We start from the raw sequence: 27,556 nt of genomic DNA, 5'->3' as shown, positions 1-27,556 counted from the left end.
AGCAGTATAGTTTCTAAAGCTTTGAATCAAAACTCCATTTCCTGAGCTCCAGCTCCTCCAAACAAGAGGCTATGAAAAAAAAAAAAAACTTCAAATTTTCATCGTCACCACAGTTCAGATGACAATTATGACAGCCCAGGTTTAATCATAAGAATCGGGTAGTTCATTTTCTCAATGTCAACATGAAACCTTGTCAAAAAATGAATTCTGTCTTTCTCTCGGGAGATAAGCAGGCTCCAGTGCACCGGGCTCATTCAGAGGAAAAAAACTTGCAGGTCACAAGGCAGCGACTTGCATGTTTTCTTATTTTTTTTCACCCTCTCGCTCTATCCTCCCCCCTCTCCTTTTTTCTGAAAACCACCCAAGAAGAGATTAATCATGAAGGGAAAACTCAACTTCACCCTCTAGCTGCAGGTCACAGTTCTTATTTCGTGTGGAATTGGCTTTCGGAAAGCAGAAGGCCTGCCCGGGGGGCAGGGACCTGATATGAGAGGAATTTGAGAATGAAGCAGAGGGGATTGATTAGCCCACTTCATATCCCACACTCCGTAAGCACAGTCCAGCTGCAATCTAACACACCGCTGAGCTGAATAGACAAGAGAAATTGGATTCCTTCCTAATATTTAACCTTCAAGTCAGCTCTAACAGCTGTTGATGGGTTGCTCTCCCAGGTAGTTACAAGAGGACTTTTTACATGTTACATGGAGAGGGAATAGCAAAGTGGGAATGTGATGACTTTTCTGTAGGTTATTCAATTACAATGGTGCAAAGAGCAGCAAGGCCATTGAAGCACATCATCTGCATGCAACTGCACTGAGGGATTTAATTTTACACCTCTACTTGTCTGAACAGGCTGTGTGAGTGTGTGTGGGCACACACGTGTACCGAACTCACATACACGTCGGCGAATGTGCACACAAACAGGCGTACACACACACATAAAGAGCAATTAATGCCACGAAAGTTGAGTGTGCAGCTAATGGATGGATCATATACAGCCCATAATGACTTACTTTGATGTCGGTTGTCAAAGCAGACCTATTTTAGACGGGGAGCAAAAGGCGCTTGAAAACATCCTGTAATGCCTCCATTCTTTTTATCTCTTTTCCCGAGCAGATGTTAGAACAAAGAGCGATGGCTTCACTTCCTTACCCTCAGATCTCAAGAGTGACTGCCATTTAGATTTCTGGTTTTCTTGGTCTCTACTCGAATCCAGATCAATGTATAAAAATATGAGGAGTTGACTGATAAATGGTGCATCTCTGTGACCATATTAGATGCCAATGAATATTTAGTGGCTTCATTTATAGGCCAGTTTGATCATATCCACCCACCATCTCTTGTGCCAGTCTTCGGGAAGTGTTGATAAGAGAGCAGGATGTCATCAGGCTCTTTTCTCAAGTCATTAAGCCATGCCGTTTTTTTCCAAGCAAAGTGTTGCCCATTTGAATGAGCACATTAGCGAATGTCTTATGATAATTAAGTGCTTGAGTTGCAGAATTGCAAAATCGGATTCATTAGGAGAGTCGCACATTTTTTATTAGCACCTTATTCTGTTCCAGAGCTGCAAGCGATGCCCGACGAGTCCGACACACAGCTTCCCCACAATGAAGACTAGACATTCAAGCGCTGAACTTCCACGATTAGAGAGGGCATATTGTAAAACTTCACATCATGGATTTGAAAGAAGTATATTTAAAGTAAATTTAGTTGATTTTTTTATGTTCCCCATGAGAATTTAGGTCAATTTGCTGAAGCATATTTCAGGCGCGGGAAAGCAATCCAATAAAGTAGTCTGGTACAAATCTATAGATAAATGATGCTTCACATTCAATTACAGTGAGGATTTTATCTTTACTTTTCAATGATTTTGTCAATTAGTCAACACAGTGTTTCTTAATTCATCAAGGACTCCGGTATTAGTCAGTGTGTAAGCATTCATTAGATTAGCAAAGGCAGGGGGAGAGAAGGAGAAAACACATTAGACGACATGGATGTGTTTTCGTTAAAATAAATCCGCTAGTAAAAGACAGTTTTCTGTTATTTGAGAATGAGCTCAGCGTCTTGAACTGGGTTCACAGCGGAAAACAAAACAAAGCCGGTAAACATTCCCTTATTCCTTGAGTTTTGACACGTTGACTATCGAGCGCACACACAGCACACCAAACCAAATCCACTGGGGAGCCCATGCAGGGACCATGAAACTATACTCACTACACAAATTAATTGGGGGAAAAAATAACTAATTCTGACATTCCCTGAAGAGGGTCTTTCATCTTATAAATAGTGGCTGCAAACTTGAGTATTTTTGCTTAAGTAACACAACACTGCAGATGATAGGATTCGTTTGGCTCAACCCCAGGGGCCCAGCATGACAAAGAACACTTGTTTAGCAACTGCATAACCGGGTCCCAACACGGGCCTGTGACTGTGCCCAACCTCACCTAGAAACCTGCTCCATTTGCATTCTGCCTCTCCAGACACCAGGCGACAGAGTCTAAGGGGATACAGCGTCCCAGAGATGGCATTGGGAGCTCACACATAAATTAGTCTTTATTCCCCCATCTCTCCTCCCTCTCCTCTCCCACTGCTGCTCCTCCCCTCTCCCCCTTATTTGTCCCATGGCTTCATCACATCACAGTTCATGCAAAGGAGAGAGTCAAATCCAACTTTTCTCCATCTAATTACAATCTGTATTTACTTTCCTGGGGCTGCTGTGTGAGCCAGCATATCGGCTTTTTAAGTCTGGAAACCAATGTTTAATTCAGCATTGAGCATGTCCTTTAGAATAATAAAACAACAGTGTAAAATAAAGTTCACGCCAAATCCAAACCAAGCTGGATCCCAGACTTTATGTTGGACCAAATGTATCATGTTTATAGCGTATGCAATGAACTATAAACTGTGTTTCCTCAACCCTATTTCTCAATATTTAAGAGTAGATTAATGTTTACAGCACATGCTGGCAGAGTTGTTATGCACTTCCTTTCCCCAGACACAATTATCCTTTTAATTTTCCATGTGAGCATTTCTCTTTTTTTACCATAACACATGAATGTGAAAATGGCACTGAGAGCATGTGAATGTTTCGCCATGTTCAGTAAATTCACATAACACTGGAGAAAACAGACACTGAGTAGAGGTAGCCTAAAACAAAGTGTACATCACTGGAAAAGAAAAAGGTGTAGAATTCTTGACATGTTTTGGTGTCCTTACTTTTGTCAAATTTCTATCAGATTTCTTTCTTAATAACAAAAAACAATCAAATTATAAATCACAGGAAAAGGTCACAGTGTGAAGGTTATCTTGAAATCTGTCAACACCCCTTCAAAAAACTACAAAGTGGTTTAGCACCTTGGCTTTACAATCCCAGCCGGATGAGGCTTTCTTTCTGTGTGGAGTTTGCATGTTTTCCTCTTGCGTGCATGGAATTTCTCCAAGACTCTGAATACAGACAGGCTTGTTGAATTTGCAACTCTAAATTGCCCATAGATATGAATGGCCTTATGTCTACATGAGTTAAATGCTTCTATGCGTGACACAATAGGTCACTGAATGAGTAAGACAATGGTGTGAACATAGAAATAGAATAGGAGTAGATTAGACATTCCCATTCAAATCAACGTAGCAGGATGGTCAGAAAGGCGGCCATTTTTATGCGTAGGCCTACTGTTACCATTGCGACAGTTGTAGCGGGCTAATTTTCATATAAACTAAACCGACTTAAGGCAAGTCGTGGACTCACTGAGGTGAGGATTTGCAGTAACGACTAAAGCGAGCAGCGGAGTAGTAACGGTGCGAATCATAGAGAGCCAGAGTAAAAGGGTACAATTCAACAACTTAATGCTTCATCAACACACTCTTGTCACAGCGGAGGAAAACACATTGCTATCGCCAGATGAGACAACTTTATTCAGCTCATTTTCTGTAACCAGTGCAGCATTAAAGCATGGTGGAATTAGCAAGCTAGCTAGCTAGCTAACTAGCGAACAGCTTCCTAGTTAGCTAGATTTCTAATTCCGCCATGCTTTAATGCTGCACTGGTTACAGAAAATGAGCCTAACAGCGGGCTGGTGGCCAGCGGCTGGGTCTAACGGTCCCTCCGCCTCACGCCCCCCCACCTCCCGAGTTGCATCCACTCTCTTGCTAACGTTCTCTTCAAGCTGCGACCACACTTTACGGCCCTACTGACTTGTGTTTTCACCATAACAACTAACAGCAATCGCCATTTCTTTTGTACTAGTGAAATGACCACGGAAAACAGCCAGTCCGTTCTATTCCTATTCTATTTCTGTGGTTGTGAATCATATCCTGTGGCCTTCACAGTCTCCACATCTCAGCCCAATTGAACATCTATGGGAGATTTTTGACCGATGTGTTGCACAGCGCTCTCCACCAACATCATCAAAACACTAAATGAGGGAATGAGGGAATATCTTTTGGTGCTCATTCCTCCAGCGGAGTTCAGAGATGAGGCTCACAGTGGCCCAACATCTTACTAAGACACTTTGTTGGGTTTTCCCTTTAATATGTCACCTCAACATGCCAAGCTAGCGTTTACATGTATGATTGTATTAGCAGCTAGTAAGGTGTTGATAGTAGAGAGTCCCCAGAGGCAGAGACACGCTCCCTCCAATCTGTCCATCTAATGGGAAAAAGGGAAGACAGAAGACCACTGTGGTGTTGACTCGTTCAAATGCCACCCCCACCCAGTCCGTGCCTTTCCAGACAGTCACGCTCTGCGTTGGCACGTCATTTGCTATTGCCGCAAAAGCGATCATTAATTTGCCCTTCCCAGTGAAACTTCATATACCCATGACACATTTTTTTTCTTTGTCTAATTAAATATAATTTTGAAGCTCTTTAAATCCAACTTCATCCAAATGCACAATCTAATTTTTCATTTGCTTTTGTACATGATATAAGACATCAAGTCAATAATTTATTAAATTACTTTTCCCATTCATTTTCTTCTATCTATAATTGATCTCTCCAGTTGAAATTCTGTTGTTCCTCTTACTCAGCCAGTCTGCGGAGAGGCTGCGTGACATCACTGTGAACAGGGCCTGTACCTCACCATACCCTCACTGGAAAACACACACACACAGACACGCACGCACAGCACGCACACACACACATCTAAGGAGCAGCTTGGGACATCCTTACAGTGTATATATAACGCAGCATTTCTAAACTCTATGTACGTTAACTATTAAAAGCTTGATTCCCTCTATTAAACGTAAAGTACATTATTTTTGTGGACTACATTTTGCATTTTTGTGATGTCACCTTTTATGAATATAACTATAATTTGATTTATTTACATATTTAAAGCTGGTATCTGAAAATATTTTCATTAATTAAATTGTTATACGATACTATATTCAGAGCATTAGAATAGCAGCAAACAACCATCTGCTATGTAAACATATAGACTTGAGAATGAAGTTGCTCTCTCACTCTGTGTGTTGTAATCTGAACTTCTCCATGCTTTGTTTTCCTAGCTGGGCCGGCCGCACGTGCCTTTTAGTGCATGTTAGTGCTCTTCATGCTATCATATGGCAGTTACAGCTGATCGTTGCAGAAACGTAGCGCCCACCCTCCGGTTCCCCCTCAGGTAAACACTGTGAGCTATGTAAGCACTTTTACCTGTTAGCGCTGTTAGCTCCGTTAGCTGCAAGCCGGCATCATTTCAACGTTTTAAAGATGTTTTTCAAGAAGAAATGAATGCACCTCTCAGTGAAACTTAGTGAATGCTGCTCAAGGAGGTTATATGAACAGCTCCAGTGGAGGAAAGGGAGAGAGGACTCGAGTCTGGCTATATCCTTGTTCCCACAAAAACAGGGCACCAGACCCATTCTGGACTCCATCCGTTGAATGCTTTCAGAGCCAGTATGCCTCTGCTAGAGCTGGCTCAGCCAGGTGGTTCACCACTATAAACTTGAAAGATGTTTATTTTTATGTTGCAGTGGTGCCCTGAGATGAAATGTTCCTCTGTGTAGCTTTCAGGGAGTGGCTTACAAATACAGCACGCTGCTTTTTTCTGCTACTTTCTGGGTGCCAAGGTTTCTGTCAAGGTACTAGAGTCTTCTCCTACCTAAATGACCTTAAGATTATTTTTGGCCTGGTCTCCAGAGTCGGCTGTGTTCTACACAGCGCAGTTGATGCTGCACCTCAGCAGGTAAGAAAAATAAGGAGAGCTCCCCTCGGCCCATCAAACCAAGTGCTTTATCCAGGACTAGAAGTGACTTCTGCCACAATAAATGCCACACTTCGCCAATCCAGATGTACAACAATGACAGCTTTGACATTATATGATATATCATATGACATCTTTTAGGTTTACTGGCAGCAGCTAACGCAGTGGGTCTCTTGGGTCTCCTCCTGCATCTGAGGTGCATGCAGATATGTTTTGAGCATCACAGTCAAACCATTTCCCCAGCAGTCTGGTCCACTGGAGAGATCCTTTCTTTTGGGAGAGTGTCCACCTACTCATCTGTGTTCACAGATGGGCTCCTGATGGAAAGGGACTGGATTTGCCAGCCCAGTCGCCTAAAAATTACATTCCCATACAACTAAATTGCATTCTCAATTACATGTGGAAGGAAACATATTTTGTTGCAGGTTACTTTCATCTTTTATGTAGAAAACCTTTCCCTTAAAATTTATTTTGGTTATGCAGTTCAGTCGCATAGCGGTTGAAGATGGATGGAGTTCAGTCGCATAGGAACATAATTTTGTGGGAGGCAGGGTTGTACTTGCATGACAGTTCTTCCATTGAGAGTGAGGTCTTTGAACTCTCCGAAACCGAAGGCTATAACTGATGGTACACATCCAGCGAAAGCTGCAACACAGCGTTGTGTTTTGATTCAGCGTCAAACACCTTTGGCTAGCACATACTGTGATGCATTAGTGGATTAGGGAAAGTTGTAATAATCAAAACTTTGCTGTGGCAGAAATGTACACAGTGCCTTGCAGATATTTGAAAGTATTCAAGTTATTACTAACAAGTCTAAGTCAGTGTAGCAGCCTCTGAAGGCTGATTGGCTATCGCATGAGATCTATGTTATTTGTGTGACCCTGCATGAGTAATGATCGTCAAACTTGCTAAGCCATGTACTCTGGGAGTCAGCGGTGGCTCTCAGGGTTAGTCTTTGGCCTCTGAGTCCATGTTTGTACTAATTTTGGTTCCTGGACTGGGTTTCTTCCTTTGTCCTGCTTAGGGTCAATCAAGCTTGGAGCATTGTATTTTGCCTTCCCATCCTCCATCACAACAGGGGCCGGAAAGGCACCTGCTCCTATGTAACCAGTTCATGTTGATTTCATGTCATGCTGGTGTCACAGCAAGAGGTGTGAGTGTCATGTTTTCCCCCCTTAAGCCTATAGACAGCCTGTTCATTGGAAATGTAGCTCTGTGATGACAGGCAGAGCGTTTATCTTTTCACAGTGCCACTTCACAAATTGTTGATTTGGGAGGTGCCCAGTGGGGTCACGCTACCCATAATATAGGGTCAATAATACTGCAGGTGTGCTGGTAATATAGGTGGAATAACTCGATTTAGCGAGCATGTGTTGTACATCAGGCAAGGTTCAACGAAGGAGAGGTCCTATTAAAGGTTCAGCGTGGTCCTCACACCAAACTGCACTAGGGCTGCCCCTTCTTAGTCCGTCGTTTTGGTCTCAGTCAACAAAGATTTCTTTAGTTGATTAGTAATTTTTTATGCTAGTTTCATGTTGAATGACTTATTTCCAAGAAACTTATGAGCACATCTCTGGTAAACACAAGATTTAAAATGGGGCTTTTGTGTGATTCTTTGTGGAGAAACTCCGATGTCGATTGAATAAAAAAATCATATGTGTTAGTCGTCTAAGAATTTCTTTGGTCGAGGATAGCCCTAAACTGCACACAACTCCTTTGCGATTGTGTGCACTTTGTCCACAACAGTTAACGTGCATATTGTATAATTGCGTTCTATGACACAGTAGTGGGTGACAAATTTACAGCAGGCACACAGGCAGACTGCTTTTTTCAGTTGGCGGAAGCAGGAAAAGCCGCAAGTGATGTTGCTATGTTGAAATGTTCACAATGGCTACCTTTATAGCATGTGTGTCAATGTTTTACTCTACTTGCTTCCTACATTTACACGTCTTTACGCCTCGTTTGCACAGCTTTGTTTTGTGTATGTAAATCCGTATAGTATACGTGTTATCTCCCCCTAGTGTTCAATGCAAGGAAATGCATCTCTTTACGGATGGGTAAAAACACCACCGTAAATATGGGAGAGAAGTTACTGCATAGATATATAACAGTATATAACAGTATATATATGTAAACTGTCTGTTTTTTGCCAGTCTATAACAGACGAGTCACATTTATACATTTTTTGTAAGTGAAAAGTTCTAAGGCATATTTAGCTAACATTGGTAGTATGCTAGCTGTGTAACTCATATAGTGCATGCATAGTGGTTCATACGTAACAAAATAGTTCACAAAAAATATGCCGTCGACCTTTTTAAAAAAAATTATAAATAGAGCTGTATTAAATTCATCAATCGGTTATTAATTCGCTAATTCCAAAGGAAATTATAGCATGACATGTTGACTTCCTGTGACACACGCTCCGTAATCTGCCGCAAAAGTTAAATTTTTTCCACAAGCAAATTACTGACCGGAAAAAAAAACGGAAGGAGGAGTTTCACAAACACATCGGCGATCACGGAGGTTCCCATAGGAATGAATGAACTTCCGGTTGCTCCGCATACGTACACCGAGCTATGTGGAAGCAATCAATCAATTACGTAACTGCAGAGGTTTGCTTGCCCTCATGAAAGAGCGTGAAGGTCAGTGAGAGAACCATACAGTGTGATCATAGCACCAGGCTTACAAAACATAACCTTTGCTGGTGATACATAATTGTTAGCCTATGTAACGGTACATTTTCTATATTACCATAAAATGTGTTCATGGGTTGCTTCATAAAAATAAGAGTAAAATAGCATATTAAAATGTTTTTCAGTGATCAGTCAAGTGTGTATCAAGTCAAAGGCAGAGTGAGATAAATAAGATAATTATCCTGGTTGTGACTAAAATAATTGGTACACGTTTTCTACCTGAACCCTTCAATAGCGCCGGTGACGAGAAGAGAACAAGGGTCTGACAACGAGGACAGACAGGAGCAGTCTTGGAAAATTGGTCTATAATTAAATGTTTACATAATTCAATGGTTCACTTTGGTTCATTTTAAAATTCAAATGCTTCCCTGAAACAATTTCCTCTCCCTAATTACAATTTCCGTCTAGACTGACATTTACAATGCAATCTGCAGATATTTGGAAATGTGTTTTTGATTTAGTATTTCTGCCTTCATCACAGCAGTTAGTGACAAGAAATGAGTTTATAAAATAAGCGCTCAAATTATCAGGGCCTTTGACTTGTACAGCTGACTCATTATCGTACGTCAAAGAAAAGCTGAACATTTTTGACAACCATGTACGGCAGGAGAAGATCAGAGGAAGAAATAGGTTGTTTCAATTCTCTCAAAATGCTTTTCTGCTATTGAAATGAACTGCGGGGACATCAAACATTCTTGGCTGCGTAGCTTTCGGAGGGAAGACAGACAAAATTATTTGATGCCATCTGAGGCTCACCAGTGCTGAGGATCACAATACAGCTAGTTGACACACTGGTGATTATTCATGGCACTCACGCTTATTATGCTGGAGACACAGAACAATGGTTTTCTGTTGTGGGAAAGTGAACAGTTAGAAGTTGTAACCTCTGCCAAAACAATCGCCCTATGCATTTCTCTCAGCAGTGAAACAACGGAGGGCTGGAGGGATGCGCACATCTCCGTCTCCCTTGGGTGTAATCTGACTTGGATAAATATTTGCCATGCAGTCTGAACATCACACAAAACCATTGTGATGCTCTTGTGAAGCTTGCTGTGATTGCTTTACTCCACCGCAGAGATGGATTTTAGCCTTGAAGTGACTTTCTTTGCTAAAACATCTACAGCCAGGCATGATATGCAGCTGAAAGTGGAACAAAAATCCATTTAAAAATCAATGAAAAATAAAAGAAAACCATCTTGAATAATTTAAAAAACACAAAGACAGATATAGATAATTATTCTTGACATGAAAATATACAAAAACCTTTTACCTTGTATGTTAGAGCTTTAGAAAAAAAGGCAACAAACAGGTGGGTTGAGTATTGGCAGTGACACAAATGATATTGCTTTGTCTTTGAAGAGCTCCGGTAAAGCTGTTCTCTGAATTTCTGCTTACCCTACAGCCCGCTGGCCCATGTAGCTCGTGTTTTACCATCACACACATCCATCACTGAGTCAAGAATCATATCAATACTTGCCCATTTCCCCATTTGGGGAGAGCTGAGTAGATCAATTCATTTAAAAGGAACCACAGCCAGACATCCGTTTTAGAGATTAGAGCATATATTGGCTAGTCATCTGATGGAGGGTTTAAGGTTCATTAAGTCAATGGAATCCTTAATCAATAGGCAAACTTTAAGTCCAGGCTTTTATGGCAGAATCTCTATTGCATATCTAGTTACACTGGTAAGGCACAAATCACTAAGCAGACGGCGCCTTATTTTGATAATGTTTATATTTATATATTATATTATATTTATATTATGTTTGTATTTCTTAACTTTTGTGTATTGTGTCCTTGGTAAACAGCCTGCCTGACAAAATACTAGGGGTGGGGGAGAAAATCGATTCAGCATAGTATCGCAATATTTTTTGCAATATGGTACGCGTCAAGTATCAATCTTTTATTATATAAAGGTGCTATTGATAATATTAATAACATTCAGCTACTAGATATCGCATTCTCCCTCCCCCGTTATGTTGCATTCACTTCACAACAAGTCGTTGCCAGGCACTTACTGTCAATCTCACCCATTTATCTGTTTTTTTCCACACTAACTGACGACCCAGACATACCACATGATACCAATATTGTTTTACTATTGGCTCACAAGCCATGTTTAGAAGTGGAAACCAAACGTCAGATATCTTCCACAGAGATAAACATTAATTTTGGTGAGGAAAAATTGGCATGGCCATTTTCAAAGTGGTCCCTTGACCTCTCACCTCCAGATATGTGAATGAAAACTCTGAGATGAACACAGTGAAAACTGTATCTCATTAGATAAAACTGATGTTGACAAACAGCATAATTTGCAGTTGAAAAAAGCTAATAAATCACAACATATCACAATATATCTTATCGCAATATTCAGCATATCGCAACATGTTTAAAATCGCAATAAGATCGTATCGTGACTTATCGTGATATATCGTATCGTGTGGCCTCTAGATGATTCCCAACCCTACAAAATACCCATGTTATTTGTAACAGAATACTTCAAAAGGCCAGTGATGTATTAATAAAATTGTGAAATGCAGTCTCGGAGAAAAGGTTTTATAAATCTGTTTCATAACCTTGGTGCTGGGATGAGCCTTTGAGGAAATACCAATGGGGAGATATTGGTGAGGAATAATTTCTTGTTCCATTCTCAAAGTCACACAACCAGTAATCTTTGATAGTCAAAGACAAAGGATATATACACATGACAAGCATCAAATGAATGCCGCCATATCCGAACAGTATTGTCCAAATGACAGAGGGTGAGTCCTCAATCACCGGGTTTATGTAAATCCCAGAACTCAAGTTTCTGTATCCCGTCCAGTGTATCCCTCTCCAGCTAAATCATGGGGCATACTCCGGCCGTGATTCTTAAGTGTCACTCGTGTCCACCTGAATTATTGTTTGTGTGTAATGCAGGGGAAGAACCAGCATGCAATGAGAAGTGGTTGTGCCCTCTGATTGATTGTTAAGTGTTGTCCAGGAGCCCATTGCCAGACTCCACTTAACGGCCTGCACAGCAGAAAGCAATCAGTGGCGGTTACTAAGGGTCTCGTGGGGACGGGTCCGGTCATGATTGATCTTCAGTGGATCTCTGAAGATGTCTCTCAGAGAACTAGGTCTCACCAGAGTCGTGTTCAGGTCAGAGAGAGCATCCTCGGACTTGAATGTGTGGCGTCACGTCAACTGAGAACTTTGGTTGGCGCAACACGAAGAAGCCGAAACCCTCTTTTTACTGATTTAACTTTCCTTGTTTGGAGAATATGAGACGTCTTGGTGTGTCTAATCATAAGTAGTATTGCCCTGTGAGGCATTTTAATTGGCATGACAAATGGTGTGTATTTGCATACATCATTCATACGGTATGTTAACGGCAAATTACCGCATGAAGCAGTGCATTATAGCCAAATAGTAAATCCCAGTGGATATATTACATGTCTCCAGGCGCTATTGTACCTGTGGACACATACACACACACACACGCACACACATATATACACACACACACACACACACACACGCGCACACACACACACACACACTCTCTGCCTCTAGTACCAGGCTGTAGAGCTGTCGGCTCTCCAGTGGTGTGTCAATGTGTTCAGTGACCACAACGCCTGGTGTTATTCTCATTACAGAGGGATCAAAGGGACATGAGCTTCATAGCAGCGGGGACTCTCTTCAGCCCCCTGAGAAGCAACTCCTCCTCTAATCTCAAAGGTCACATTTAGTCATTCAAATATAAAACAGCATCACACATCACTCGCACCCATGTGACCTGCTGGAGGTCCTCTTCAGAGCCGAGGTTTTCAGAGGAAACAGACAAAAATTAAACAGTTCCATAATAAAAAATAAAGAAAAAGGGAAAACTGTAACATGTAGAACAAATGGGCTGTTTATCCTTGAGCAATAATTAGCCTCTAAGGTGCCCAAAAATGATGGTGATGATCCCACTGATATTTAATCTAGACTGGTAAATAATGTTATTTAAATATTCAATTAATATTCTGAGGCCCCCGTACCACACACAAACAATAATCCTCATTAAGAAGCTGGATGAGGGTTTGTCCTTGCACAGTGTCATAATGACTGAAAATAACGGCCATGAATTGTCCAAACACTTTATATTCTGTGCGATCACTGTTTCAAAGCTCTAATGTCAGGGGTTAAGTGAGGTAAGGGGATACTTTCAGTTTAAGATGAAACCTAACACATCAATAAGTATATTTCTATTTTATTTATTTTTTTACATTTTCTTACGTACACAGTGTGTTATTTCCAATACAATCATATGGGAAGGCGTATAAATAGCACGACTTTACAAGGACATTCCACATGTCATGAGAACCAGTGGGCAACCTCCGGGTCTGAAAAGTGAAGCCAATGCTGAAGTGTCTTAAACCTGCATTCTTTCTAACAGCCAGCAGGGGGCGTCTCCTCTGGTTGCAAAAACAAGTCTGATTATATAGAAGTCTATGAGAAAATGAGCCTACTTCTCACTGGATTTATTACCTCAGTAAACATTGTAAAAATTAGTTTATGGTCTCGCTAGTTTCAAGTCTTCTTCAATACAGCATGATGTTCATTTAGTAAATTATGGTCCCATTTAGAGTCAAATAGACCATAAAGCAGGGTATGATTTAGGGTGTGGCTTTTTTGATTGACAGGTGTTGTCCCTGTTTTACAACTTTAACCGTTTCACAGTGTGTTTTCAGTTCATGAAAGTTAAAAAACAACATGAAGAGGGCCAAAAAACAAGATGGCGACGGCCAACTGCAAAACTCAAGGCATCAAAACGGCAGTCCACAAACCAATGGGTGACACCCCGGTGACAATGTCCGCTTCTTATATACAGTCTATGAGAACGCATTTTAGCCTTTTCGTGTGCCATTTTCACGCCATGCAACATAACTACCGTAACGGATGCAGTTTAGGAAACAAAACCACTTAGTTAGGTTTAGGAAAAACATCATGGTTGGGCTTAAAACAAGTACATAAACCAAGTAAAATATGTTCAGAAACAACGTAATACAAGTGTGGAAGACAAGACATTGTCACAAACGTCACTAACGTAACTACGAAATAACTCAACATTTTGGGACGCGAACATCTGTCTTGAACACCTGTCTACTGGTTGAAAGTCCTGTGTTTGTTGGACCTATCCACCTCCCCTCCAGCCCATCATAAGCAGTCTTTCTCTTTATATTCTACGTCTCTAGTTCTGAGAGTAGTATATTTACATGGATGCGTTTACATTGCAAAAGCAAGAATGGTGTTCTTATTGAACGCAAAATGACGATTACCGTGTCATTTGTACGCCATTTAATGCGACCTGGCTGGTTGTTTCCCGCTCGCTTCCATATAACACGTTATATGTGTAAATAAATCAATTTCACATGTGCTGCTCAGAGTACTACTGCAGTCAAAGGTACAAACACTGCTACAAACACGCAATGTTCACAATTAAAATCACACCAGTGATTTTTGCGAGGGAATTTAGTTTTCATTCTTTAAATGACACAGTGAGTGGACAGTGATGGTGGCAGCTAATAACATTGCAGTGCCAACAGCAGTTCCTCGGGATCTGAGCAGCTGTTCTGCAGTCTATATTGGCCTGTTCTTCAAGTGGAGGAAAAAAAAGAGCAACCTAGATGAGAATTTTGTGCTTCAGTGGCTATTGAAAGATGAGGCAATAAACGGCTAAACTTGAGTAATCACACACTCCCTGAGGAATTTCTCAAATGGGGATGGTCAAAAACCTTGAAATTTGAGCCCCTCGCACGCGGCCCGGGCTTTAACATTTGATGAGATTCATTATTGTAGGGAGCTGAATACAAGTGTCGTCTGATTACAGGGCCCACCATTAAAAGTTCCCACCAGTGTGCATTTCCACGGTAGAACGTCAATGGGATTAAAATCTCAATTCACTCCAGTCAATTCTCCAGTAACAAGATTTCATTAAAAGCAGGCAGGGAGGAAAATGGACTCGAAAGCACTGAAACAGCTGGACTATAAATTATAAAAATGTGCTTTCTGCTAACTGAACACACCTTCAGCTTGCAGATGCATTATTATTTAATGTTCAGAGGAGCTGGTTTTATGTAAATTGGAGTCTTCTATTCTCTTCAGTCCCCTTCTCAATGCCAGGTACTTCCAAACCAAGCAAAGGGAGAGATTATGCAAACCAATTAACATATGAAAATAACGTATTAATATACTGTCTCTGAACTGTATCCAATCAGTTCCTTTTCACTGGCGTGTGTACAAAACAATTAAAATTAAATTTATACCGCTCTTCCTTAACATATTCTGCAGCAAATGGAATCAGTGAGCAAATGCTGACAAAAGTTTTACAGGCCTGTGTTCTTCCTTAAAGGCACACTGACTTTAAGAATATTTATAAGACGCCATGCTAATAAATTCCACTCTTTGTTTCTCCCTAATGATGTGTGCATCTGAGACAAAGCAGCGAAATCCATAGCGGTAGCCAGGTGCTAATGAATGGCTTACATTATGCTGTCCACTAATTACTGCCGCACCATAAATAAAACACAAGACAATCAATTAGCGGTAGACGTGTGTTTGTTAGTCATGGGCAGCAAGTTCCTCCAGGCCAGGGCTTTGCAACAGACCTGCCTCTTCAGGGTGTAATTCTGAAATGGATAGGATGAGTTCAGATAAATCACATTTTCAATGTTACTGAATGCACTGCGGGCGCTCTATTTCTGCTCTCACAGATTACTAGTAAATTAATATCTACACAGTTTCAAGGTGAGGTGAGTAAAATGTTAAAATGCACATGGAGCAGAAAGTCCTTTCCACTGAATTAGACAAAAGAAATCCAACAGGCGCCGAGCCATCATCTCTCTGCCTTTTAATGGAGCTTTGCAAAAAGGCTTTCTCCTCCACTTCATACAAAGCTCCTCCAGTTTCCCAGACACCAACTGGCTGACGTACCACACGTTGATTTGAACCAGAGCAGGGGAAATCAGAGTGCATTAACACTGCATGTAGAAGGCACTAACTGAATGATCCCAGCATTATGCGGCCTCTGGCCTGGCCTATCTGCGTCGTTTGATGCATAATTTGAGCATTAATGCAATTTACATTTTAACACAGTCCCAAAAGTAAACTGATTAGTTGATAGTTATCTACTAATGTGCCAAGAGGACCCACATGTCACTTGCATGCAGGCAGAGGGACGGGATTACACATGACAAGGTTGGCCTTGCAGAAGCACAGACAAAGAGACAATGCCTGCCAGAAGGATAGACACCAGAGAGAGAAACACACACACACACACACACACACACACCCTCAAAGTCTAACACAGTAAATGGTTGTCGTTCAGGTTTGCTAGTGTAGCATTTCTGTCTAACAGGATCTATCTTTCTTCTTTATTTTCAAGGACCTTTAAACAGATCATACCAAAAAGGAGGGAGGACCGTAACAATAAATCTGGAGGAGGATGTAACAATAGGTTCTCAGTTGTGTTTGCAGTCCTTAGACCACTTGGTAGTAGGGCTGGTACGATTCACCTATCTCCCGATTCGATACTATCACGATACTTGGGTGGCGATTCGATATGTATTGCGATTTTTAAGTATTCTACAAGTATTGTGATTCGATTTTACGATTTATTGTGATTTTTGTTAACTTTTTTAACACTAGACCATAGGACAAAAGTTTAATCATATCACTTTTAGGGAGTTTTACTTTAGAAAATATCTACATTTATACAGTAAAAATGATTTTCAGCATGTATGTAGGCAGAGATGTCGTGAAGTCAAATATATCAGTCATTGTCAGGTATTATTTATTTAAGTTTTTCCAGCAACCCAAAAATCAAAGAATAAACCCATTTCCCTCAAAAAATGTTGGTATTTTCTTTTTTATTTACAAGGAACATGTAATATTTTATACTTCTGGTGAATACAATCCAATCAATCCTATTTCCATATATGTAATTTGTATATACAGATCCCTTTGTTAACACCTTATTTTGAAAACCGGACGTAGTCACACGTGTATACTTCCGCTGACTTCGCCAAGTCCGTCGCTAGCTCTCCCGTCAGTTCCGTTCTCTTTATACATCCATGGTCAGCTCCATCGGGGCCGTTTGAATGCATTTAACATAAATGTCAGTATATGGGTGCTCTACAGTTGTAGCGTCGGCCGATTTGACCACGGAGGTGAGAGTGACGGGCTTGACCGCATGTTACCATAATACAATAACGTTTCCTGTCCATGACAGAGTTAGCATGCAGCTTTAGCAATGATGTCTAGCTCTGCTTTTCCTGCAATGTATGAAACCCAAAGCGTTTCCTTTCTTTACTGTATGTGTGGTGTTTACCACTTTGGATTTAAAATGTGAGGGTGCAGGTCGTATCCACACGGACCCTTTGCCGTTTTCTGCTTTGTCACATAGGTGAATAGATTTTTTTCCCCACCCGTACTTGGTAGCATCTACAAATATGTGTTTGTGCAAAGTTTCAAGGGCACTTCACATGCCAGACATCGTATTAATCAATCTAAAATTCTAATTTGAAAACTTATTAAAAGTCTTTCTGGGCCATCACATGTCTTTTATCTCTGTCCCGGCAGACTTCCCTCTTTTTCATGGGACAAATTAGTGCCCCTGTAGATGACAGAGGCGCTTTAAAAGAAAGAGCAACAGAGTTGCGGTCCCATGATGCAACGCTCCCAGTGGTTACATCTGCTCCATTCTTTCATCTTTCTCCATTGTTAGGTGGGAGCTGTCACATTAGGAGGAGAATCGTGGCTCCTTCCCACCCCCAAGTACCCCTTTTCCCCCATTCCAGCAGTTGGCAGGGTGGCAGGCCCATACAAAGGAGCGTGCACCAGGAGCGCAGAGGGGAGCACCGTTAGAGGAAAAACTGTTTGGGAATTAAGGTCATTAATTTTCCACTTTAAAGGGCTGCCACACAGACGGAGATAAAGTCAGCATAAATATTCCGCCGAAGTTTCTCCTGTTTTTCTCCTCTCCCCATTTTCATCGGCAGCCCATTTATCTCCATGCTGTCAATTAGAGGCAAAAGCAAAGAACTAATTAGGAACTGTGCAATTTTAATTAGCTGTTTTGATAATTAAACTAATTGGTTCCCTTGTGTTTCTGCAATGTGTGCTGAGAACTTTTTTGATATCTGGGCAGCAGATTTCCCATCCGCTGGTTAATTAGTCACTTTTGCATTAAAAAGGAGCCTTCCTTAATAGCCTTAATTTGCAGTTGAAAAGAGAATCTACCATCAATAATTTGTGTAATTGGTAACCGTTTGATTGTAATTTAGAGGCACGGCCGGACAGCTCGGCATGTCTAATTCCTAATGACTAGGATTAAAGTTGGATTAACTGTTTGGGAAAGGGATTCACTCTCCTCTCTTTCCTACCCACCAAATGACACCTTGTCTACATTTGATTGGTCATGAAATTCAAATTGACGAGGTGAACAGCAGGGCTTATGCCATTCCCATTACCTCCTATATGGTGAGCCTGTCAGGTTACATCAAAAAGATTCCTATTTTCCACATACCATCTCAGAAGCTCCGCCAGGGAGATAATAAAAAGAGGTTACAATTTATTATGTGATGTGTTAAACCTCTGCTATCAAACCCATTTGTGTACAACTGTGAGGGGGAAACATGGCAGAGATCAGCCACTAGGAGGAGCACAGCCTTAAATCTCAGAGTAACAAAGTACATCCCACTGTTCAATGAAACTTCATTCAAGCAGCAGGCAATGCTTTTCTCTCTGAACATAAAATCACATATTAAACAAAGAGTAACTGAAAGAAAGTTACAGGCCTAAACTCAATACAAAGATGGTGACATTGCTTTAAATCATTTTGTACAAGTGCTCACCAAACTGGTGTTTGCTACAGTAGCAGAAACACCAGGGGAAATAACACTGATGTTTACAGGTGTCAGCTTAATGCCATTTGAATATTGCTAGAAGCTGGGTAAACCATGGACTAAAAGCATATCATTCAACATCTTAACTATCAGGCACCATCTCTATACTTTTACAACACAGAGCCCCGTCAGTAGTCTGATTAAAAAGCACCATTCATCCCACTTAGCCAGAATACAATTAAGGGACATGGCTTTAAAAGCCCAGCCCTGAAGCCTCTCCCCATCCCACATAAAAGGAGCACTCTCCACTGAGCCTCGCCTGTAAATATCATGTTTGATATGAGGTTTTAATCTGCTTAGCCATTCTGAACTATAGAACGGGCTCATCCTCTCTCTGAAACCTCCGTCCAATGGCTGTGTGCCTGAGGACGAATAGGAACACAACACTAGTGCGCTATCTGATTAGGTGGGGTTAATTACGGAGCACTGTTTTGTAGTGGCTGCATTTGAGAGCCGCCCATAAATAGATGGGCATGGCTAATGCATGCTCAGAAATGAATTTTAATTAACTGTGTATCAGAGAGGCCCACTCAGGGGCTTGTTTGTAGTATGTACTGACCCCCGCTGTTGGATGTTGAGTGGGGAAGGGTCTGCACCCAAGACACTGTGAGAGGGGCTGAAGAGTACACCATGGCCTACATGAGCCACGTATCGTAGACACACACATGATGCTGTGTCTTTACACAAAGGTAATGTGGGTAATTTATATTGATGAGAAGCTTGATTGAGAGCCACTCTGCAACCTGTCCATGCCTTCACATAATCTCAGTTGGACTGAGACACACGGCCTCTGCAGCTACTCCACTTGCCCAAATGAGGATCAAATACCAGCGACACTTAAATATACATCAAACTTCCCCATCTACATGATTTTCGACTCCAAAACCCGGCGTAGTAGCGAGGTAATTGTGGTAAATTCACGGCTCCGTCCGTTATTACCCACCCCTCACACACACCATTTTCGCTCTCTCTGTGAACGGTCTTTATATAGTGTTTTTTTCCACATTCAAATGTCAAATGGCTATTTGAAGTCAAGCCCCGATGATACTGAACCATTCTTTCCCCCTTTCATTTCCAGTTTTCTGTATGATTGGATTAATTATGTGCCACTCACTTTGCTAGAGGTCAGCAAACATACATTCTCGGTCATAAGTCATCAATCTATGTGACCGTGGAGATGAAAAGTCAAGCATGTCAGCCAGGAAGCTGGACAGAGAGGGATCAGGCCATTGATTTCAGGGCCAACCCAATCTCACCACAGCCTGCTGCCCGGAGAGCTGAAATTATCCCTATGGGCTATGTACAGTGAGCTTTATACCTTAGATTTGTGGTGCATGATCACATTAGCGGGGTCTATAAAAAAAAAAAGAAGTTATTTCATATGCAGGGCAGGATAATTATCAAATGTGTAGACCATATACTGTACTGTGATAAGTGAATCTAAAACAGTACAATGTGGTTCAACTCAAAATAAATTCACTGTTATGTGGATGTGATTATTTTTTGTACACATACTGTATTTCAACGTATCCTCATATAGGGATATATCATGAACAACAAGAGTCCCCACTAGAAAAACGTAAATCTGGCAAAATCTCACACGATCGAACGTGACTTTAGTGTAAATAAATATGGCGGACGACGGGCAGGAAGAATTAGCGACGTAGAAGAATTAGCATACTTTGTACTGAAAATGCACAAAGGATGGATGAAGTCATGTAGACAAGTTAAATAAACACTCACGATGTACAAGTTGGTCCTCCACTTCTGAAGTCCATCTTACTACTGTTTTATGCTTCGCATTTCGCATTAGCTCATGCATTAGCCGCAGCCGCAATGGCGGCAGTGGTTGTACCCTCAGGGTTCTCCACACACAACAGGATATCCGATCGTAAATCGGCTTTGCAGACGATTGTCGGGAGGGGAATATCGGGCCCAAAATTGGCTCGATTCTCGTGTAGTATGTGCCCGGCATTAGGCAACACAACTACTTAGTTAGGTTTAGGACAAGATCGTGGTTTGGGTTACAATAACACCAGAATTGGCGTAACTTAAGTATGGAAGTTAGGAGACAAAAACTACTTAGTTAGGTTGAGGAAAAGATTTAGTTGGTTAGGTTAAGGAAAAGATCGACCTGGTTAGGTTGAGGCAACAAAACTACTTGGTTAGGTTTAGAAAAAGATTGTGTTTTGTGTCAAAATAAGTGGCGTTACTTAAGTACGGAAGTTACGTGACAAATAAATCAACGTTAACTTCTGGTTTCACACGGGGTACCAAACCAGTCTCCTGGGCTAAAGTCCGGTGTTTTTTTGACCCACCCATCCAACCTGACTTCCTCCTTACGTGGTGTTTGTAACTCTTTATGCTTGCTGGATCAAAATTACGTGGATTACATGGGATATATACGAATTGCAGTGCATTACTTTTCGTAGGTATAGCTACGAACGATGTATGAGAACAATCCGGAATACAAGTTTTTACCTCCACCCCCAGTTTATACAGATATAACTCTATCTTCACAGATGAGGTTTCACTGCAGACATCTTACTAAAAAATGCCCTTGATCTGAAATAGTTTGAGCATAATTATTATCACAATTATTTATTATTGCTGTCGTTTGATTATAGAGTAGCTAATGATAATGTGCAGGGTTGGTGCAAAACGTAACAGAAGGCAAGGACAGACTGAGCGAGCTCACACCACAGACAGCCTGCTGGCTGCTGACGAAACCAGCGTTATTGTAGCTATACTCCACTCCACTCTCCTAAATGGCTAATCTTTGTTGGATCTCACCCTTAATTGGTTAACAGTCTCCGCAGGGCAAGTGAAAGTGGTGCTATTTAAGGCTCCACCATGAAACAGCAACACTTTCATCTTGGCAATAACAGGCAACAATTATATTACCAGATTCGAAACTGAACCTTCTATCTACCCACTAATCAAAAACGCAGCCCATCTGTTGTGCTGTCTCTCTCTTTTTGAAACGACTGTTTATCTGCCTGTATGATAACTGTGTCTGGACACTAATTAACCGCTAAATAGGCCGCAATTAGATGTTATTTCTATTAAATTCTGCAGGGGGAGAGAAAAAAAGTAGAGGAGAAGAAAAACAATAAGCGCATTTTTTTATGTTTACTCCAACTGTACCAGGCACCGATGGAGCAGCATCTCTCTCTCTCTCTCTGACGCACGCGCACCCGTGCATCAATACAACCTGACGTGCATGCGCGCGCTCTCCCTTCTGCTCTATCACGCACATTCAGACTGGCAGGCACACACACGCATACACGCACACTAACACACACTTTCCCTTAGCTGTGCTTTTGTGTTTTGTCAGAATTAATGAGAAAAGTTCCCTTGCCCTAGGGGTAATTAGTGTCCTTGGAGTTAAATAAGCTAATACTTAGACACCTCTGGCACAAGCAATTATGTTTGTGTATTGAATAATTGATTCAAAGAGGGGGGAAGGGCTGCTAATCAGATCTGAGCATAATGAATTGATTTAATTAACAGGGGAATCCGAGGGGTCTCTGGAAACTGCGCGCATTTATTCAGTAGCAGCAGCAGAGAGGCGAGCGCGGCACACAAACTGAGTGAGAGAGAGAGAGAGAGAGAGAGAGGAGAGGAGAGGAGAGGCGTGAGTTTGCTTTTAGCAGTTGTCAGATTTTTGCAATTGGATTTGTTTGAATATAGTTGCCGTCTCGGAGCAAATGAGAGCGAGGAAAAGAGAGAATATTAACACTGAAAGGAGAGCTCAGCCGTTCAGTCTGAATCGTCCGTGTGTGCGCACAGTTACCAGATAGAGAGGCGACACTAGATTTATATCGCTTTTCATTGTTTTCTTTTTTTTTTTTTTATTCGCATGGAATTTATATCAAGAGCTGTTTGATCGCGATTTTATTTGCAGTTCAGTCCGGATATAGAATAGGATATAGGGGGGATTTTTTCCGCCGCGTATCTTCACCGTGTATGAATTATTATTGATAGGAGGAGGAGAAAACGTGCAGACAGACGGGCAATTCATCTTTCCAGGGTTTCTCTGGTTTTATCTATCGAGGCGTAGTCTGGTATAGTCTGGTAGTCAAACCGCGCGTTTTCAAAGCCCATTTCCAGGAGAGAAAGAGAAAGCAGCAGCTGTGAGCGGAACCTGAGCGGTGCAGCCTGCTGGAGCCGAGGACGGATCGCCCGGGGAAGGACTCCTCGTTCCTCAGGACGATGGTGTTGGACAAGGAAGAGGGTGAGCAAACCTGGAAAGGATGCTAGAAACTAGTGCACATTTTACGCGTTAAGTGTTTCCTGCAGCCTCCAGCTTTACATCAACCCCATTTAGTCACGACAGTCCGTGTTTACGCGAAGAAACCTGCTTTCCTGTACCATGAAGTTGCACACACAAATAGCCTGTTTAGTTGAGAAAGAGAGTTTCATGTTTATGCCATTTTGTGTGCAGCGTTTTTGTTGTAACCCAGAGTTTTGAGGATATACTCCAACACACAGACGTCTGCAGTGTGCATGTGGCTTCTTCCTCTTCTCTTCTCTCTTTTTCCTTCCTCCTCCTTCTCTCTCTTAAGTGCTTTTTGCGTCTGTGAAGTTAGCGAGGCAGCCTTTGACATCACCACGGGATGGGAGATGACAGCAGAGTGCTTTTAACTTGATTGCAAATTATGGATATAGCGCACCGTGCGGGCGTTCACTCACTTTCCCATCCAAATAGGCCCTACTTGCATTACTTATCTATTTCAATGTATTTAGGTTAATGGGTGAGGCAATCTAATTAATTTTAATTTAAATCAAACTCGCACTCTAATGGCGTCCCATTTCGGATTAAAACTGATGTTGAGATGTGCAGTGCGTTTATCACATTCAAGGTCTCAGTGTGTGTGTGCATTTAAATACATTTATACAACATGATAGGCTTTTTTTGTGGTCTGAAATGAAGTTATCCTCTTATGTTTTTCTTTCTTTAAGAGTATTTTTGAGGGTTTGCTTTGCTGACCACCTGCTGACATGCACAATCACAACCTCGACTAACCTTTAAGACACACATCTTTGTGCTATTTCTTTGCACATTTGAGTTTATCCAGGGCTGCTGCTCCTCCTCCCCTTCTTCCAAAAGTAATGGATGCATTTGTAACCCATTATTTATGTTTGAAAATGGATATTTCATATCTCTTAGCGGGAGCATCCTTTCACTTACACATCTAAAAACCAATAAAAGGATTGCGGCAGAGACATAAATTGGTCTGTCTGGCTGAATCCATGTTGTGCTGCAAAATGCACCCAAATTAACTCAACTGTAAATTGTCTCCTTTGGATGTCTGTCTAGCTAAAAGTTCCCCCCGTATGATTCATGATTCAGATTGCTTTTAACAGTTATTGGCTAAGCAATATGGTAAATGTACAAGGTGATGCAAATGGCATTAGTGGGAAAGGATGCACAGGAGCATGTAATGCAGTCAATACTACATTAACTACTGATGCCCAATTACAGAACCAGGGAGAGTGGCTTTTAGGAGCATTAGGACTTGCAGAAAAGCTGAGATCACCTGCTGCTCATTGCCTAAAAGCTTCACCCTTTATTTGCTGGGCCCGACCAGCAGCTCCATGCATTTTGGCCGGGTTGTCAACAGAGCTGCTCGGATCTGGTCTCTTTCATTGTGGTGCCTCTTAGCGTTTATTGGCTCTAAAGTTATAGGCTTGTCAATTCAACCTTCTTGTCTAATGTATCCACTTAGTGCCTTGCACAAATAGATGCGTGCATACATGGAGAGAGGGAGGTGTGGGTCGGTGTTTTGGGTGGGCCACATGGGTGTATGTGTATGATTACTGTCTGTTTCTCTTGATTGATTCACCATTATGCCTGCGTGTGTGTGTGTGTTTGTGCGGGCCGCTTAAGTGTTCATATTTCAGCCCTTACGTGGCCCATAAAACAGATCTCCAGTGTGTCTGGTCTCGTGTTTAAAGCCTGACGTGCTGGTTGGCAACAAAGTAATGCTGCTGCTTGTTTGGCAGACTGGTTTTTGAACTCTGACTTCTTTTTGAAAACAAAAGCAGTAACCGGAAATTAATGTACGTGACCCCTTATATTAGCTCCACTGAGAAAATCTGCCTGTTACAAACCATTTCCCACTGCATCAGTCTATTACGAGTTTGAACATTTTAGTATGGATGCACCGATCCAACTTTTTCAGTCCCGATAGTGATACCTGGGTTTTGGGTATCGGCCGAGTACCGATCCCATACCAGTGTTTAATTAATAAGCTGTATGACCCACTGTGTGGAAGCGACTGGGATCATTATTCTATGTGTAAGGCAACATCAGGCTCCACTTAAACATTGCTTCCCAACTTTGTAAAACTAAATGTCACAAATAAATACACAGATAACATGACAAATTGTTATTTATTATTAAAATAATATATCGTGCACCAACAACTTGGTAAAAAAAAAAAAAAAAATCAAAATTAACATAAATTACAATTTAAGTGTAAACCCTTTAAATGCAGCAACAAATTGGTCAAAACTTAAACAGGAATTAAAATTCTAGTATATAATGTATATAATATATAAACATAGAATTGAATTGAATAGATCGGTCCCATTGTCACCGATACCCGATCCAGCTAATTGAGTCAGTATCGGCCCGATATCCGATCCGGTATCGGTGCATCCCTAATGTTAGACGGAGTGCCATCAGTTGATCAAACATAAAATGTTTCTCATATTAATTTCATGTTGTATGTAGCTGCCTGCAGATATTATCCGTCTTGTCCGTCACAAGTTCCATGCACATCGTAAACTTATCACCATACTCTCAGATGATGCAGTCATTAACTTATAATATACACTTTCTGGCAAAGCACCGAGTCAGAAAGCACGGAGGTCGACTGTAAAAGGAATACAGGCACTGCTCTGTGAAATAACCTAATATGCAGGTCATAATATCAACACATGTACCAATTCTGCGTCAACATTTTATTTCACCCTGTGATACGAAGGTTCCAATTTGCGTCTAATTTGAGAGGAAAAAGCAACTCAGCCATTTCCTCCCCTTCTTCGTACCAACTGCAGTGGGTCCACACTGAAGGCGTATTTTTGCTGAACATTAACACAACTACAGTATACTCTTTGCAGACCTGAGCAGAGGAAATATCCCCCAGCTATACTGATACATTTCTGGTTACCTTTGCTTGTTAATTTATGACCCTGTTATCATCCTGTCCGGTGAAATTTGTACATTCATAAAGCATGTGATTGAAAAGCGACGCTTCAGATGAATGCAGACTGGTGATCTGTCGGCTGCTGTAATAAAACTTGGGCTTCAGGCTCCGATTTTTATTTTGAAATAATAAGAATTGCTTCATTCTTTACCGGTGTTACCATGGTAATACTGTCTCGTAGCGATGTTATATTGATTTAGAAAGTGGACAGTAATATTTCTTTTCTGTTATTTGGTTTCTGAGGCTTGATTTCTAATTTCCAGTTGGAGATTACTTTTATATGTTCCTTAAGTCTTTTCACTTTTCCAAAGGAATGCAATTTGCTCCCCCGTATTTGCTATTTTCTCAGCTTATTGGTTTGCTCTTACTTCAAAATTAAACTTGCCCATTTCAAATATTGAAATTACGTCTGTTTTTTGTGCTCTGGGCCCTGAACAATATTACAAACACATTGCTGGGGTAGATATTTCTTAAAGTCACTACGGTTTCTTTTAAACAGCTTTATGACAGGCACCTGCATCGCCTTTGCAGTACTTTTCCAATTTTGTCGTAAACACAGATTGTCAAAAGGAGGCAGTTGTGTGTTTTAAACAATGTAACCTGTGCACAAATGAATGCAGGAAAATCTCCTTTTTTATGAGCATACACATAACAAAATAGTACCAAAACACACAGTATGAATGTGATAATAACATTAACTACAGTGCTCTGCATTGACATGCAACATGGTTTACACCCTCAGTGCACTATACTAAAGCTATTCTCATTAATTAACACAAAATCACATTTATACAATTTTCAGCTATGAGTGTTTAATTGAATCTGTTTCTGATATTACAAATGCAGAATTCTTCACTGGAGACAATCTCGTCTGTCACCACAAAACCTCTAGATCCCTATCAGCCCTGATCGTTTCACATGTACGAGTGCTCGACTTGTGTATCATTTTCCATAATCTTAGTGGAATTCAAAGGGACTGAATTGAGACTTAAGAGACACGTGTTAGCGAGCGCGCCCACCTGCCTTTGATGTAAATGGCTGCACTCATCAGTGAGGCACACAAACTCAATTATGCATTTTTGAGCTCTAAGAGCATCCCTTTTATTATTGCCAGAGGCCACATGCTAGCCATGTTATTATCACACAAACTGTCACAACAAGATCTGTTTACCACAAGCATCACAGGGGACGGACCATCCCTGTTGTGTTGTCCAAAGTCTGACCCTTTTTATTCACCCCTAAATGTTTTTTCAATGTCATGAAGAATTTCTGGTATATTGTTGAGTTGAGTGTGAGAATAGTGAAGGTTGCAGAGATAGAGATGCCACATTGAAAATTATATGAGGCCGAAGCCGCAAGGGCGCACACACACGTCAGTCCAAATGTTTCAATGGAACCTTTTACAGAATCCACGAGTGTGCTGACAAGTTGAGATAAATCGTTACTTTTAAACCACCTTGGAGAAACCCAACGTCTTATCGCGAGCTCTGAGACAAATGCAGACATGCACTGAAGTAA

At 41.2% G+C, this 27,556-nt stretch overlaps 1 protein-coding gene and 1 long non-coding RNA gene across 5 annotated transcripts in view; one reads left to right on the top strand and one right to left on the bottom strand.

Annotated features, from left to right (window-relative positions):
• Positions 1 to 27,556, bottom strand: part of LOC141756885 (uncharacterized) — a 219,437-nt gene that overhangs the window by 126,119 nt on the left and 65,762 nt on the right. The window lies entirely within an intron of this gene.
• lmo1 (LIM domain only 1) overlaps positions 22,382 to 27,556 on the top strand; it is a 33,966-nt gene continuing 28,791 nt past the window's right edge. The window contains exon 1 of the mRNA XM_074616727.1: positions 22,382 to 23,058. Coding sequence (XP_074472828.1) covers positions 23,037 to 23,058 — 22 coding nt within the window. The 5' untranslated portion in view covers positions 22,382 to 23,036. The remainder of the gene's footprint in view (positions 23,059 to 27,556) is intronic.

This window comes from Sebastes fasciatus, chromosome 2, assembly GCF_043250625.1.
Source record: "Sebastes fasciatus isolate fSebFas1 chromosome 2, fSebFas1.pri, whole genome shotgun sequence".
NCBI lineage: Eukaryota > Metazoa > Chordata > Actinopteri > Perciformes > Sebastidae > Sebastes > Sebastes fasciatus.
The sequence above is the reverse complement of the archived record's forward strand: the minus strand, read 5'-3'. Positions and strand labels throughout refer to the sequence as shown.